The following is a 15,299-nucleotide window of genomic DNA, read 5'->3' on the forward strand; positions in this document are numbered from 1 at the left end:
TCTTTGAGTGGGATCTCTAATCCACTCCCCAGCCCAAGAGGCAGCAAATGAAGCCTCATTTTAAAATCTCACCCAAAACAGAGTGTTGCACAAACAGTGTAACAATCCTCCAAGTTGTGCCACCCAAGATATGTTCATGCCTCTGAAGTGCAGTTAAATCCACAACCTTCTAACTCAAGAAGTGAGAGAGAGTATAGCCTGGGCTCAATGCTAACAATTTAAAAAAAAATTAATTCCTGGGATGTGGACGTCACTGGCTAGGCCAGCATTTATTGCCCATCCCTAACTGCCATTGAGAAGGTGGTGGTGAACTGCCTTCTTGAACTGCTGCAGTCCTTGGGGTGTAGGTACTCCAACAGTGCTGTAAGGAAGGGAGTTCCAGGATTTTGACCCAGAGACAGTGAATGAATGGTTCCAAGTCAGGATGGTGTGAGGCTTGGAGGGGAACTTGCAGGTGGTGGTGTTCCCATGCATATGCTGCAGTTGTCCTTCTAGGTGGTAGAGGTCACAGGTTTGGAAGGATCTGTTGAAGGAGCCTTGGTGAGTTGCTGCAGTGCATCTTGTAGATGGTACACACTGTCACCACTCAGCATTGGGTGGTGGAGAGAGTGAATTTTGAAGGTGGTGGATGGCGTGCCAATCAAGCGGGCTGCTTTGTCCTGGATGGTGTCAAGTTTCTTGTGTTGTTGGAGCTAAACCCATCCAGGCAAGTGGAGAGTATTCTATGACACTCCTGACTTGTAGATGGTGGATAGGCACTGAGGAGACAGGAGGAGAGTTACTCAGTGTAGAATTCCCAGCCTCTGACCTGCTCGTGTAGCCACAGTATTTATGTGGCTGGTCCAGTTCAGTTTCTAGTCAATAGTAAACCCTAGGATGTTGATAGCGATTGTAGTTAGAGGTCGAAGGGAAAGACATTCATGGTTTGCTGAAAGTTTATTGTCCTATTCTCCTTAATGCAGTTGGTCTGAATCACTGCTATTCTTGAGTTAACATAAAAGTCTTCAATTTGCATCTCCTGATTGGCTGAAAGCATTTCTTATAGCTGTCAGAAGGAAGTCAGTTAAGAGGTTTAGGGATGGAGTTCCAGAGAGTGGGACCCAATTGTCTGAAACAATGGCCTCCAAATGGTGGAAATGATTGAGATTGGAAACCTGGAGCTAAATATTATGATCTTATATGACATTTCTGCTGAATACAAGAAATCTAGTATCTCAGTTTTTAAAAATACCTAATTTCAGCAAACATGACAAAAACATTGTAGCTCACTTTCCAGTTCTGAAACAATTTCCATGTCACAAATGGATCTTAAATTTAAAAATAAATTCACAAAGTGATCCACAAACTGCATTTGGTGGTTAATAATTAAACGGAAGACTCAAGCAAAATCTCAAAGGTATCCACACCCAAAAGCAAAACAAAGCTTTGCTCACTTTAAAAAGACCATCCTTTAAAAAAAAAATTGAGTGCAGAAACATAATCCCTGCCTCAAGATGTACTGCTAAAATGAAGATGGCACAAGCCCATCAAACTGGTTTTCACCATCTGCTTCCAGACATTATTCAGCTACTTTATATTTTTATAAATGCTGTGGGGTCATATCTAATGATCTGCTCAACACCCTCATTCATGCTTCTAGTGCTATAATCTTCCAACCTTCTCACTTCAAAAACCAGACATTAAAGAGCTACCATTTTCATTAAATACTCATTTTTTTTCTAGTCACCAAACACAGTGAAACACATCACTGCATTTGTTGCAACAAGGATGTACAGCATCATTACCCAAGGGGGTGGGGTGGAGGAGAATTCAAAGATAGTTTTGTGCCAACAGTGTCACGTATAACTAATGTGTGGAAGTCATCCACTGAAGTAATGAGTATAGACCAGAATCTACTTTTATTAATTGTGTCACATTTCAGTGTGAAATATTGCCAAAATTCACCTCTTTTTCTCAACTCTAACCTTCCTCGCTATCTCTACCCATGGCATTTACAAACAATATTAACAAAATTCATTTTTCTTGGTTGCAAACAGAAACAAGTCAGTCAATTTTTTTCCCCAAAGTACTACCAATATGTAACTAGCTGAGGATGCAGGGGCAGAGGCTTCCCAGTTTGAATGCAATTTTAGCCTCCAAATTTTATGCAGCCCACTCATAACAGTAGCCCCAACTGTCTCAAATCATTTCAATACTGTGGACTCAGATGCCCATTACTTGTTTTTTATAAATAGACGCCAATGCTTAAACAGGAACACCAAGGGCAAAAATGCCAAACTCACCCATAAAGAGGGCCATCGTTACCAATTGCAGACACCATGATCACTTTGTTAGCCGTGAGTTCCCAAACCTACAAAATCAGGAAGGACAGTCAAATAAAGTGTTTCAACAGCAAATTTGTCTCTACACCTCTAAAAAGGTGCCTTACAGTCATTGCATCACATTACCATTTGTACCAGATTTGTTTCTTTACCTAACATAAAAGAGATCTCTCCCTCTCCCTTAAAAGGGGCACACATTAGACAAAATGTAAAAATACAAAGTGTTAACTGATCAAAACATATTAGCTAGAGATTTAAGTTTTAAGATTTTAAGTAACAGAAAAGATGTTGGGGAAGAGAAGAAAGAAGGGTTAATTTTTTGTATTATTTAAGTTGTATAACATAATTGTGGCATAAACATTTAGCTATCTTTATTATTGTAATGCAATGTTTATTTCAGTACCAGCACGTGAGCTAAAAGCATGGTTTTGCCAAGGAGCCTACAGGCGTCTTGAACCTGCCAGTGCTCGAAGGATAAATTGTTTATAGCAATAGAACAACAAGATAAACCAGGATGGAAAAAGAGACACCGCATATTATTAAGAAAGGACACGAAGACATTGTGCATTTAAATGCACAATCTGATCAAGCTACTGATGCAAAGGCCTTTGGAATAAAAACTAAGGCTGGAACTCTGCCAGATGCAAAGAACTAATTAACCATTTCACAACTGAAGTGTTTAAATTACACAGAATTACCTAGAATAGACATCACAAATAGGCCATTCTGCCCAACCAGTCCATCTTGGCGTTTATGCTTCACTCAAGCTTCCTCCCAACCTTCCTCATCTAACTAGAAATATAATCCTCTATTCCCTTCTCCCTCATATGCTTAATCTAGCTTCCTTAAATGCATCTATACTATTTGCCTCAACCACAGTGTGGTAGCAAGTTCCACATTCTCACAACTCTCTGGGTAAAGAAGTTTCTTCTGAATTCTCTGATCTCTTGGTGGCTATCTTATATTGACAGCTCTTCCCACAAGTGAAAAATGCTATCAAAACCATTCATAAAAGAGCTCCAATAGGTTACCCCTCATCCTTCTCTTTTCAAGAAAAATGGGACCATGCCTGTTCATCCTTTCCAGATAAGTATAACCGCACATTCTAGTATCATGCTTGTAAATCTTTTTTGTACCCTTTGCAGTGTCTCAATATCCTTTTTATAATATGGCGACCAGAAGTGTACACAGTGCTCCAAGTGTGGTCTAACCAAGGTTCAATTTAGGTGTAGCATAACTTCTCAAATTTATAATTATATCTCTCTAGAAATAAACCCTTGTACTTTTTTTTTTTTAAATGACCTTCTTAATCTGCGTCACTATTTTGGTGATTAGTATTATTTGTACCCAGATCCCTTTTGTTTTTCTACCGCATTTCTTACTTTCCAAGTAATATGCAGCCTCCTTATTTTTCTTACCAAAATCTAATATCTCAATCACTTATGTTGACATTCATTTGCCAACTGTATGCCCAGTCTGAAGTTTATTAATACCTTCTTGTAATTTGTTATAGTCAATACAGAGGAGGACTGCATGTCCTCCCCAAATTTAGAAATTGTGTTTTTTGATTCTAAATCTAAAGTCTAAATCATTAATATAAATTGTGATCAACAGCACTCTTAGCACTGATCCTTGTGCAACCCCAATCTCCACCTCGGTTTCCACTCTGAATAGCTACCCTTTACTCCTACTCTGCTTTCTGGCTTGCAGCCAGCTAGCCATCCTTGGTTACTTGCCCCCTGACTCCACAAGCTCTGACTTTACCCATTAGTCTAGTATGTGCCACCTTTTCAAAGGCCTTTGGAAAAATCTACAGCAATGACATATACTGCATTACCCTTGTCTATTCTCTGTTAACCAGCACAATATAATTAAACCACATCAGTTTTGTCTGATTTCCCACATTTATTCAGCTATGGGACTGGACTATTTGCATGCACTTAACTGCAGCACTCTCATCTATGAAATAAATTTGTCATGGCACTAAATTAATAGCTCAGCGAGAAATAAAGACATTTTAATATTGGGCTATATGCCCAGGTTATAGTGTATGCCACACTTTTGCCTCCTCATCACTGATGGCACTGTACATTCATGCTAAAAGATTAATTTATCCTCAGAGCTATGAATGTAATCATTAGCTCTATCAAAATTGAATATTTTAGAAGCTATATCAGTCCACAAACACACAAAGAGGATACACTAAAGGAACGGTCCCCAAATAGAGATCCCCTCAATTCGAAGACTCAGCTTACATAAAATGATTTATATCACCGCGTCCCATCACCAAGGAGGCACAGAATGTAAAAGTACACAGACACTATTTGCAGGTACAAATGAAAGCTGTGTACCTAGCAGATACCAGGTGAATGACAGACAGTTGCCAATTGTCATCAGAAAGGCTAATCGGTTTCTGATCCGAAAAGGGGTTCTCAAGCTGACAACTTCAAGTCTCCCCTAACCAACAATGTCAAGTATGCTTAGTCAAGTGGTGTATAAAAAAATATGTTACATAAATTATGCAATAAAAAAAAAAGAGGAAAGTATTTGGGCTCAGCAAAGGAACAGTACCCTGATTAAATCAAAAGTCTCATGCACCACATCAAGAAACATGGCTAGATGTTGAACAGTTCCTTGCATCTGGCAATCAAACCTACCTTATCGACAAAAGGATGATCCATGAAGTCTGGTCCACCGATGCTGAGGTTCAGAACATCGATCTTCTTCAAAATTGCATAATTAAAGGCATCCAGGAACCAGGAAGTGTAAGAGACCTGTTTAATAAAATCAGAATTACTTATTTCCAAAACTTCCATCAGGTCCACATCAAAACACTGGACATTTATTTACTTCACAAATCCCTTTCTCCATCTCGCCCTACTTTAAATCATTACGAAGTGGTCAGTCAGGATACTTCTATCAAGCCATAAGAACTAGGAGCAGGAGTAGGCAATTCAGCCCCTTGAGCTGCTAAGCCATTCAATACGATCACGGCTGATCTCATCTCAGCCTCAACTCCACTTTCCTGCCTGTTCGCCATAACCTTTCAACCCATTACTAATTAAAAATCTGTCCATCTCCTCAAATTTACTCAATGTCCCGGCATCCACCGCACTCTGGGGTAGTGAATGCCACAGACTCATGACCCTTTGAGAGAAGTAATTTCTCCTCATCTCTGTTTTAAATCTGCTACCCCTTATCCTAAAATTATGACCTCTTGTTCTGGATTGTCCCACCAAAGGAAAAATCCTCTCTACGTCTACTTTGTCAATCCCCTTGATCATCTTGTATACCTCAATTAGATCTCCTCTCATTCTTCTAAACCCTAGAGAGTAAAGGCCTAAACTGCTCAATCTCTCTTCAGAAGACAAACCCCTCATCTCTGGAATCAATCTAGTGAACCTCCTCTGAACTGCCTCCAATACAACTACATCCGTCCTCAAGTAAGGGAACCAAAACTGTACGCTATACTCCAGGTGCAGTCTCACTAATGCCTTATACAGTTGCAGCAACACTTCCCTACTTTTCTACTCTATTCCTTTAGCAATAAATGGCAAAATTCCATTTGCCTTCCTTATTACCTGCTGCACCTGCATACCTGTTTTCTAAAATTCATGCACGAGGACACCCAGATCCCTCTGCACCGAAGCACGCTGAAGTTTCTCTCCATTTAGATAATTTGCCTTTCTATTCTTCTGACCAAAATGGATAACCTCACACTTATCCATGTTAAACTCCATCTGCCAAATTTTGGCCCACTTAACCTATCCATATGTAAATTTGTCATTTCTTTATTGCAACTTACTATCCCACCTATTTTAGTGTCATCTGCAAATTTGGCTATAGTACCTTCTATTCCTGCATCCAAGTCATTAATATAGATTGTAAATAGTTGGGACCAGAGGACCGAACCCTGTGGCACCCCACTAGTTATATCTTGCCAACCAGAAAAGGACCCATTATCCCAACTCTGTTTTTTTTTTAAATGTTGGTTAGCCAATCTTCTATCCAAGCTAATAAATTGCCCCTAACTCCATATAATCTTACCTTGTGTATTAACCTTTTGTGCGGCACCTTATCAAATGCCTTCTGGAAGTCCAGATAACCTACATCTACAGAATCCCCATTATCCACTTTGCTTGTTACATCTTCCAAGAACTCTAGCAAATTAGTCAAACACGATTTACCCTTCATAAAACCATGCCGACTCTGATGGATTGAGTTTTGACTTTCTAAATATCCTGTTATTACTTCCTTAATAATGGATTCTAACGATTTCCCAACAACAGATGTTAAACTAATTGGTCTATAGTTTCCTACTTTCTGCCTCCCTTCCTTTTTGAAAAAGGACGTTAAATTAGCATGTTTCCAATCCACTGGAATCTTTCCTGCATCCAGGGAATTTTGGATTATAACCAATGGATCCACTATCTCTGCTGCCACTTCCTTCAAGACCCTAGGATGTAGGCCATCAGGCCCTGTGGCCTTGTCTGCCTTCAATCCCAATAGTTTGCTCAGTACTTTTTCCCGAGTGATGGTGATTGTTCGAAGTTCCTCCCTTTCTATAACCACTGCATTACCTGTTACTATTGGGATGGTACTAATGTCCTCCACCGTGAAAACGGAGGATAAGTACTGATTTAATGTCTCCGCCATTTCGGAGTTTCTCACTATTAACTCCCCAGTCTCATCCTCCAAGGGATGAACATTCACTTTAGCTACTCTCTTCCCTTTTATGCACTTATAGAAGCTTTTGCTATCCGTTTTTATATTTTGCGCTAGTTTTCTTTCATCGTTTATCTTTGCTCTTATTACTTTTTTTTTAAGTAACCCTTTGTTGATCTTTAAAAGTTTCCCAATCTTTCAGCCTGCCACTGGCTTTTGCAATATGGTATGCCTTCATTTTTGTCTTTGTGTTATCCCTAACCTCCTTGCTTAGCCATGGATGTTTTTCCCCCCCTTACAATCTTTCTTCCTCTCTGGAATATATTTTAGTTGGGAGGAATTGAATATCTCCTTAATTATCTGCCACTGCTCATCAACTGTCCTACCTTTTAGTCTTTCTGCCCAGTCCACTAGGGCCAAATCTGTCCTCATGCCTATGTAATTACTTCTGTTTAACTCCAGAATGCTAGTGTGGGACTCCAGTTTATCACCCTCAAACGGAATTTGAAATTCTAGCATGCTATGATCATTCTTCCCTAGAGGATCCTTAACTATGAGATTAATTAATCCCACCTCATTACACAACACCAAATCTAGAATAGCCTGCTCCCTGGTTGGTTCCATAACAGATTGTTTTTGGAGCACTAATACAATGAACTCTCCCTCGAGGCTACCCTGACCAATATGATTAATCCAGTCTATATACATATTAAAATCACCCATGATTATTGCCGTACCTTTCTTACAAGCCACCAGTATTTCCTGGTTTATACTGTGCCCCACTGCAGAACTATTGTTTGGAGACCTATAGATTACTCTCACCAGGGACTACTTTCCCTTGCTATTATTTCTAGTCAGACTGATTCTATGTCTTGAACTCCAATGCCTATAGAGAAAGTGAATTTCTCACGACAGCATTGATCTCTTCTTCTACTAACAAAGCTACACCACCTCCTTTTCCTTCCTGCCTATCCTTCCCAAATACTGAGTACCCTTGGATATTCAATTCCCAAACCTGGTTTCCCTGCAATCACATCTCAGTAATCACCACTAAATCATACCCATTCATCTCTATTTGTGCTGTTAACTCATTCATTTTATTCCCAATGCTTTGTGCATTCAGATACAAAGCCTTTCAGTTTGTTCTATTATCAAATTTCCCTACTCTTGCACGATTCCTTGGTGCAATATGACAGTCACACGTTCTGTCCCTACCTTTGATTTTCTGGTAACAATCAGCCTCATCACTAACCTGCACTCCTACCTTCTCCTTTAACTTTGACTTTCTAATTTTCCATGCAACTGAACCCTTCCCCCCACTATTTAGTTTAAAGCCCTATCTACAGCCCTAGTTATGTGATTCACCAGGACTCTGGTCCCAGCAGGATTCAGGTGGAGCCCGTCCCATCGGAACAGCTCCCTCCTTCCAGAGTACCGGTGCCAATGTTTCATGAATTCGAACCCATTCCTCCCACACCAATCTTTGAGCCACGCATTTACCACTTTAATTTTACTGACCCTGTGCCAGTTAGCTCGTGGCTCAGGTAGTAATCTGGAGATTACCACCTTTTTGCTTCTGCTTCTTAATTTAGCCCCTAGCTGCTTAGATTCCCTCAGCAAAACCTCTATCCTCATTCTACCTATATCGTTGGTACTTAAGTGGACCACGACAACTGGATCTTTCCCCTCCCACTCAAAGTTCCTCTGCAGCCCAGACGAGATATCCTGAACCCTGGCACCAGGTAGGCAACACAGACTTCGGTACTCTCGATCCTGGCCACAGAGAACAGTGTCTATGCCTCTAACTATTCTATCCCCGATTACGACTACATTTCTCTTTTCTCCCCGCACTTGAATGGCTCCTTGTACCACGGTGCTGTGGTCAGTTTGCTCATCCTCCTTACAGTCCCTGCTCTCGTCCACACAGGGAGCAAGAATCTCAAACCTGTTGGACAAAGGCTGAGGCTCCTGCAGCACTACCTCCTGGATCCCTCTACCTGCCTCACTCATAGTCACACCTCCTGTCCCTGACCACTGGCCAAATTCAAGGTAGCTAATCTAAGGAGTGTGACTGTGTCCTGAAACAGTGTCCAGGTAACTCTCCCCCTCCCTGATGTGTCGCAGTGTCCGAAGCTCAGACTCCAGCTCATCAACTCTGAGCCGGCGTTCCTTGAGCAGCCAACACTTGCTACAGATTGTGGTTCCTAGTGACCACAGTGGGGTCCACCAGCTCCCACATTATGCAGGTACAACACATCGCCTGGCCCTGCATCTCCATTTTATTTAATTAGATTTTAATTTGTTTTTTTAAATTTCCACCTGGTCTTTAGTTTTTAATCTGTAAAATATTTCTCCTGTGCACCTTTAATCTGAAATCAACTTAGAATAGGTAATTCAAATTAGCAGTTACTTACCAAACTTGCGGTTTTCCTGTGATGTCACTGATTTTTTTCACTGTTTTTACTCCCTTAAATTACCCAAGGAACTTGATTCCCTAAAAACCACTACCTACTATATTAAAAAACTGTAGACCTTTCTCTTTACTTTAGTTACTTACCGAGCTATTTAGAGTTATTCCCCAACAGCTGTTACTCACCAATCACCTTGCAGCTTTCCTATAATGTCACTGCTGACTTTTTTTTTTCCAAAACTCCAGGGCAGAAGGTAAATCCCGTTTGCTGAGTGAACTCTCTCTCGCTCTCTCTCACTTCCTTTATGCTCCAGCTCTGCTGTCACTGTGTCCCGCTCGCTGAGTGCCACACTCCAATCAGAAAGTGGTGCTTCATAGGTACTTAATAAAAAGGCCCTTCAGTAACACAAACTATTCCTCTGACTGGCCAGCAACTCTTGGAGGAGGGATTCCCCTCCTTAAAGGAACTGGAATCTCGGGACCAGGCAATTAATTGCCAAGGGCCGTTAGATGCAGCCAAGGTACACCAAAACAGCCGAGGCGGTGTTTTGCACACCTTTCCAGCCTAGCATTGGGATTCCCGCCAGCTGCATAAAACCCAGCCCGAAATCTGCTCAGAAATAAATGGGTGGGTAAGATTTAGCAAGGCACATTCACGAAGAAAGTTTACAATTTGTCTCCTCCATATCATAATTTAGAGCTATTCTTGAACAATCACAGGGCATTTTCCTCCACTACCTTCTGTTAATTGTTGCATTATGAAAAAAGGGGAGTGGAAAACCAAATCGTAAAAGGGATTCCTCCTCCTAATAAATCAAATTATGTATTAGCTGACATGGATACAGAGTCTCATTTTAACTTTTCAAAGGAGTCACTTTTAAATACTCAGCAAAAAAAAAATCAATTTAATGGAATGAAGGATACAGCAAAAGGTTATCCAATAACATAAACTTCATGATCAGAGCTGTGAGCACACACTTCACTGACCCACAAACAATCTCAACAGACTCCAACGTAACTGCATACCAAGTGCAAAACACAGGCCAATACCATTTGTGCAGCTGTTAGGAGGTATGCATGGAGTAAAAACAAAGCCAATGTTTCAACATGACAACGGAGGCAAAATCAGAGGTAGAATCTGTTTATAAGCTGATTTCCACACTATCTCCACCCTTCAAATACACCAATACAATCTGTTTGTTGTGCAAAGGGCTAATTATCAAACAGTACGTAATGGTTTGTATAACACAACTCTACATAAAAGGCACACGAGCAACATAAACATTACACTGTAAAAGCAAATTCCATCTGGACATCAGCCAACAGGAAAATGGATAATAAATAACCAGTAGTGAAGTATTTCAAATATTGTGCATTCTTTGGTCTGGCCAGCAGTTCCCAAGGAACACATGAACCAATTTCAAGGTACTTAGCAATGTAAAAAGATCTTGCTCAGATGCTCTACAGAGAAATGGCTTCATTGGTGGTTTTGGTAACTTGATGCCTATGCCCTTACCCTAAATGCTTAAGCTTGCTTCATTAAAATCCCTGATCTATCACAAAATTAAGACTTTTCCAATCCATTCAGTTCTGCCTGATGGGAAGCTGGGGCAACATTCAAACCCAATATCACACCCCAGACAAGGCATGTATTTGGAACGGTCCAGTGGTCCCATTTCACCAGTACTATCAATCTAGATGGTTTATTCACATTAAAAATAGATTGCCTTTTACTGCAGTGGTACAAAAACAAAAGAAAATCAATTAAAAATTTGGCAAATAACATTAAATAGGAGTAGGCCATTCAGCCCTTTGAGCCTGCTCTGCCATTCAAATGAGAGTATAGCTGATCTTCAACACCATTTTCCTGCACTATCCCCCTATCCCTTGATGTTTTTCATATGTAGAAATCTATCGATCTCAGTCTTGAACATAACTCAACGACTGAGCCTCCACAGCCCTCTGGGGCAGAGAATTCCAAAAATGAACCACCCTCTAAGTGAAGAAATTCCTCTTCATCCAAGTCCTAAATGGCCTACCTCTTATTCTGAGACTGTATCCCCCCAGGTTCTAGACAGTCAGGGGAAACATCCTTCCTGCATCTATCCTGTCAAGCCCTATAAGAATTTTGTATGTTTGAATGAGATCACCTCTCATTCTTCTAAACTCGAGAATAAAGGCCCAGTCTATAGCAATCATAAGACAATCCCCCCATCCAAGGAATTAGTTAGGTGAAACTTAGTTGCACTCCCTCTATGGCAAGTATATTTTTCTTTAGGCAAGGAGACCAAAATCACACACAATACTCCAGGTACGGTCTCACCAAGGCTCTATATTAAGACATCTTTACTCCTATACTCAAATCCCCTTGGAATAAAGGCCAACATACTATTTGCCTTCTTAATTGCTTGCTGTACCTGCAGATTTGCTTTCAGTGACTAATGAACAAGGATACCCAAGTCCCTTTGAAGTTCAACACTTCCCAGCCTCACCATTTAAGAAATACTTTTTTTCCCCCCTGATTAAGCTATTGAATGTGCCAAGGAGGCTTTGTTTGCATCATCTGGTCACCTGAGATATTAAATCAGATGACCAGTTTGCTTGTGGCAAACAGTAAACTAAACTGTAGAAGCTGTATATTGGAAGGTAAACTTTCCCCTGTGTTTTAAATGGAAGTATTACATGTGAAAACCAGAAGAAAATGTAAAATATTTTCTGGAGCACGTTTGGTTAGCAACAATGACATTTACAATTTCTTCTGAAACAATGATCACTCTGCAAACAGTTCTTGGTACCCCACACTCATAATAAAAAGTCAGTGGAGAACAGATAGCAAATTGTCATTACCTGGTTGTTAGTGAAGACTCTGAAGATGTGCAACTCAGAATCCGGCGCCAACCCCTGACATTCCCGCATGCTGGCGATCACTCCTGCAACAAACGTCCCATGCCCCAAGCCTAATGTCAAAACAAAAAGCAAACAAAAGACATAGGATTTCACGAAAGAGGAAATGTCATCAATACATGCAAATCTTCACCTATTAGACATGCCCATACTTTGGCAGATTATATTTTCTCCCTCTTCCTTCCTTAATCCACTAAAAGAAGTCCACTTGAAGAAAAAAAGCCTTTTCAATATTTAATCCTCAGTGATGGGACAGATATAGCTCCAAACACAGTATTAGTCCCAAAGTGGAGTAGGCAGGTCATCCATCCCCAGCAATGGCATCAGGCATCACTGCACAGGCGCCAACTCCATTTTTAAAAGGGTTTTGAGCCCTTTATTACAATATAAATTTTTTTAAAGGAGTAATGATTCTTAAAAATGAAATAAAAAGTGATCCTGACCCTCTCCCCACCTCTGCCAACAAGCATAGAAGTAATTAACTGCCCTCTAACCCGCCCCCCCCCCCAAAGACACTTCCCTTGTACTCCTAACCTCCCCCACCCCCAAAGTTCATTAACTTTAAACTTTACCCCCCTTAGGCCAATCAAATTAGTTTGACCCCACTCATCCTCACCCCGCACTGAAAAAAAAATTAACCTGTTCCCTCCTCTCCACCAGTGTTCGGCCTCGGATACCCAGATGGGTACCCAAAGGTGCTGGAGTGCTGGCCACCAGCACCAATATTGCCCTGGAACGGACAGCGGGAATTAATTTGTTTATTTTAATACATTAACATTTAAATTTTGGTCCCGCCACCGCGTGGCAGGGTCACCACGAGGCCTCAGCGCCAACAATATTGGGCTTGGCCTTCCCGGCGTCGAGGCCCATGACTGGCCTCTGCCGGAGGCATTTTCCAGTACCCACCCCCACCATGACCCCCAATGTCGGGGGGGCTGTAAAATTCAGCCCAGTATTCCACAAGTTCCAGAGAAGGGAGGATGCAACAATCCATGGAGAGCAAGCTGGTTGGGAGGCAAGATAGGCTAGTTACCATAGTCTCCTGGAGCTAGCTTGATTACTTAAGGGTGTTTTGTGACCAGGGGGTGGGGGAGCAATTTTGTGCATAGCTGTACCATTTCTGATTGGGAAGGGTTTGATAGACTAAATGGTCCTTCCCCACTCTTCTACCTGAAACTAAATGAGGAAACAAAACATGTTGAATATGGACACAAAAACAAGAAATGCTGGATTCACTCAGCAGGTCTGGCAGCATCTGTGGAAAGAGAAGCAGAGTTAACGTTTCGGGTCAGTGACCCTTCTTCGGAAGGGTTCCGAAGAAGGGTCACTGACCCGAAATGTTAACTCTGCTTCTCTTTCCACAGATGCTGCCAGACCTGCTGAGTGAATCCAGCATTTCTTGTTTTTGTTTCAGATTTCCAGCATCCGCAGTATTTTGCTTTTATTGAATATGGACACTATAGGTACCAATAATTTAAAACAATTTACTTCACAGATCATTCAATGCTCCCTATCACTGCCCAAAAGAGCCCTGTGGAGTAAGAGTGGACTGCCATTACACGTCACTCAACCTTCCAGGTTCCTTCTGGGAAGGTCCCAGCAGACAAGAAAACTGCAAATGTAAACACCTCACACCTCTATTCAAGTGCCGGGGTGGGGGCACGACAGAAAGCAGGAAACGATAGTCAGTTAGCCTAACATGTCATTGGAAAAATGCTAGACTCCATTATTAAGCAAGTAATAGCTGGACATTTAGATGATCATAATTAGGGCCATACCAAATTCAGTCAAATTTTACAAAATTTCACATTTAAAAAAAAAGACAAGGGAGATTTCTGGTTTCAAATGGCATTTATTGCATCCTCAAAAACGAATGTAAAAAGCTGACTAGAAACAGGTCACATTCTTTACTCACTGAAGTCAGTGGTTGCCTGTGAGCATGGAGCAACCTGCAATTGTCTTTCTTCATTTCCTGTCCCTGCTCTGTGAACACCTGTCTGTGCTTAGACACCGCTCTCTCCGCATCCAGAGTTTGTTGGAATTGTCTGACAGCACTGCACTAGCCTTGCAAGGTGGGGGATTCCGCATTCCAGAGTTCCTAAACTGCAGCACAGGCAAAGCATGATCTGCTTCTTTAGCAACACTTAACAGCAGGAATCTCCAGCCTACAGTTCTTGTCAAAGCCAGGAATTGCATCAAATGAGTTTAAATTCACCAAACAGGTGCATCTGTGCAGGATCAAAGATATGCGCAGCTTTAAAGAATACCGCAGAAGTTTGCTGAAACCTCGGAGCTTACTCTTTATCGTAGCAGTAATATTGTTTGAGCTTTTTTGCTATGCAAAAAAAGGCCTGTTGAGCAGACATTTAATGCAGCGTCAGTGTTGTTTGTTTGATTGTGCTTCGGTCATAACTGTACAGCCATTACTTTATAGTAAGCTTTCTGAATTGTAACATGTTGAGACTCTAAGTGATTAAATCAAGTCATGTAGCATTCATGGCAAACAAACGAACCTCCTAAGCGGAGGCATCATTTCGAAAGGTTACAATGTCTGCTAAAAAACATGGATTTTTGGTTAACAGTGTGAGCTCTTCTGAGGCAAAGTCTTAATAGTATTTTAAGTGAGTGGCATGATAGAATTCTTGGCTTCTGGCAGTATAGTAACATGTTATTACTGACTCTGGAGGAAGCGTGATGTCTTGTTCCCCAATTTCAGCAATTTTAGCTGCATATGCAATAGGTTGCCTGTATTAAAGCTTGCGGCTAGGGCAGTGTTTGAAGATCTTTTTAATGTAGCTGATCAGTTTGTCGACTTTACCAAATTTGCTTTTCCACAGCTCGTTGACAAGAAAAATTATATGTGCATTATATGTAATATGGACAGTATTAGGCATTACACTTTGGAGCAGAGATTTGAAAGATATTGTTGTGCAAGTTGCACGGTCACAAATGAAAGCAAACACTTTGTTGAAACCTGCACCGTATTCTGAAACAGTTTT

General features: G+C 41.0%; 1 protein-coding gene across 4 annotated transcripts in view; it reads right to left on the reverse strand.

Moving 5' to 3' along the window:
* mbtps1 (membrane-bound transcription factor peptidase, site 1) overlaps window positions 1-15,299 on the reverse strand; it is a 181,022-nt gene that overhangs the window by 72,824 nt on the left and 92,899 nt on the right. For all 4 annotated transcript variants that reach the window (XM_068049631.1, XM_068049632.1, XM_068049629.1 and 1 more), the window contains exons 6-8: window positions 12,244-12,353; window positions 4,979-5,095; window positions 2,283-2,350 (exon numbers count right to left, since the gene is read on the reverse strand). In XM_068049631.1, coding sequence (XP_067905732.1) covers window positions 2,283-2,350; window positions 4,979-5,095; window positions 12,244-12,353 — 295 coding nt within the window. The remainder of the gene's footprint in view (window positions 1-2,282; window positions 2,351-4,978; window positions 5,096-12,243; window positions 12,354-15,299) is intronic.

The sequence above is a fragment of the Heterodontus francisci genome, chromosome 17, assembly GCF_036365525.1.
Source record: "Heterodontus francisci isolate sHetFra1 chromosome 17, sHetFra1.hap1, whole genome shotgun sequence".
NCBI lineage: Eukaryota > Metazoa > Chordata > Chondrichthyes > Heterodontiformes > Heterodontidae > Heterodontus > Heterodontus francisci.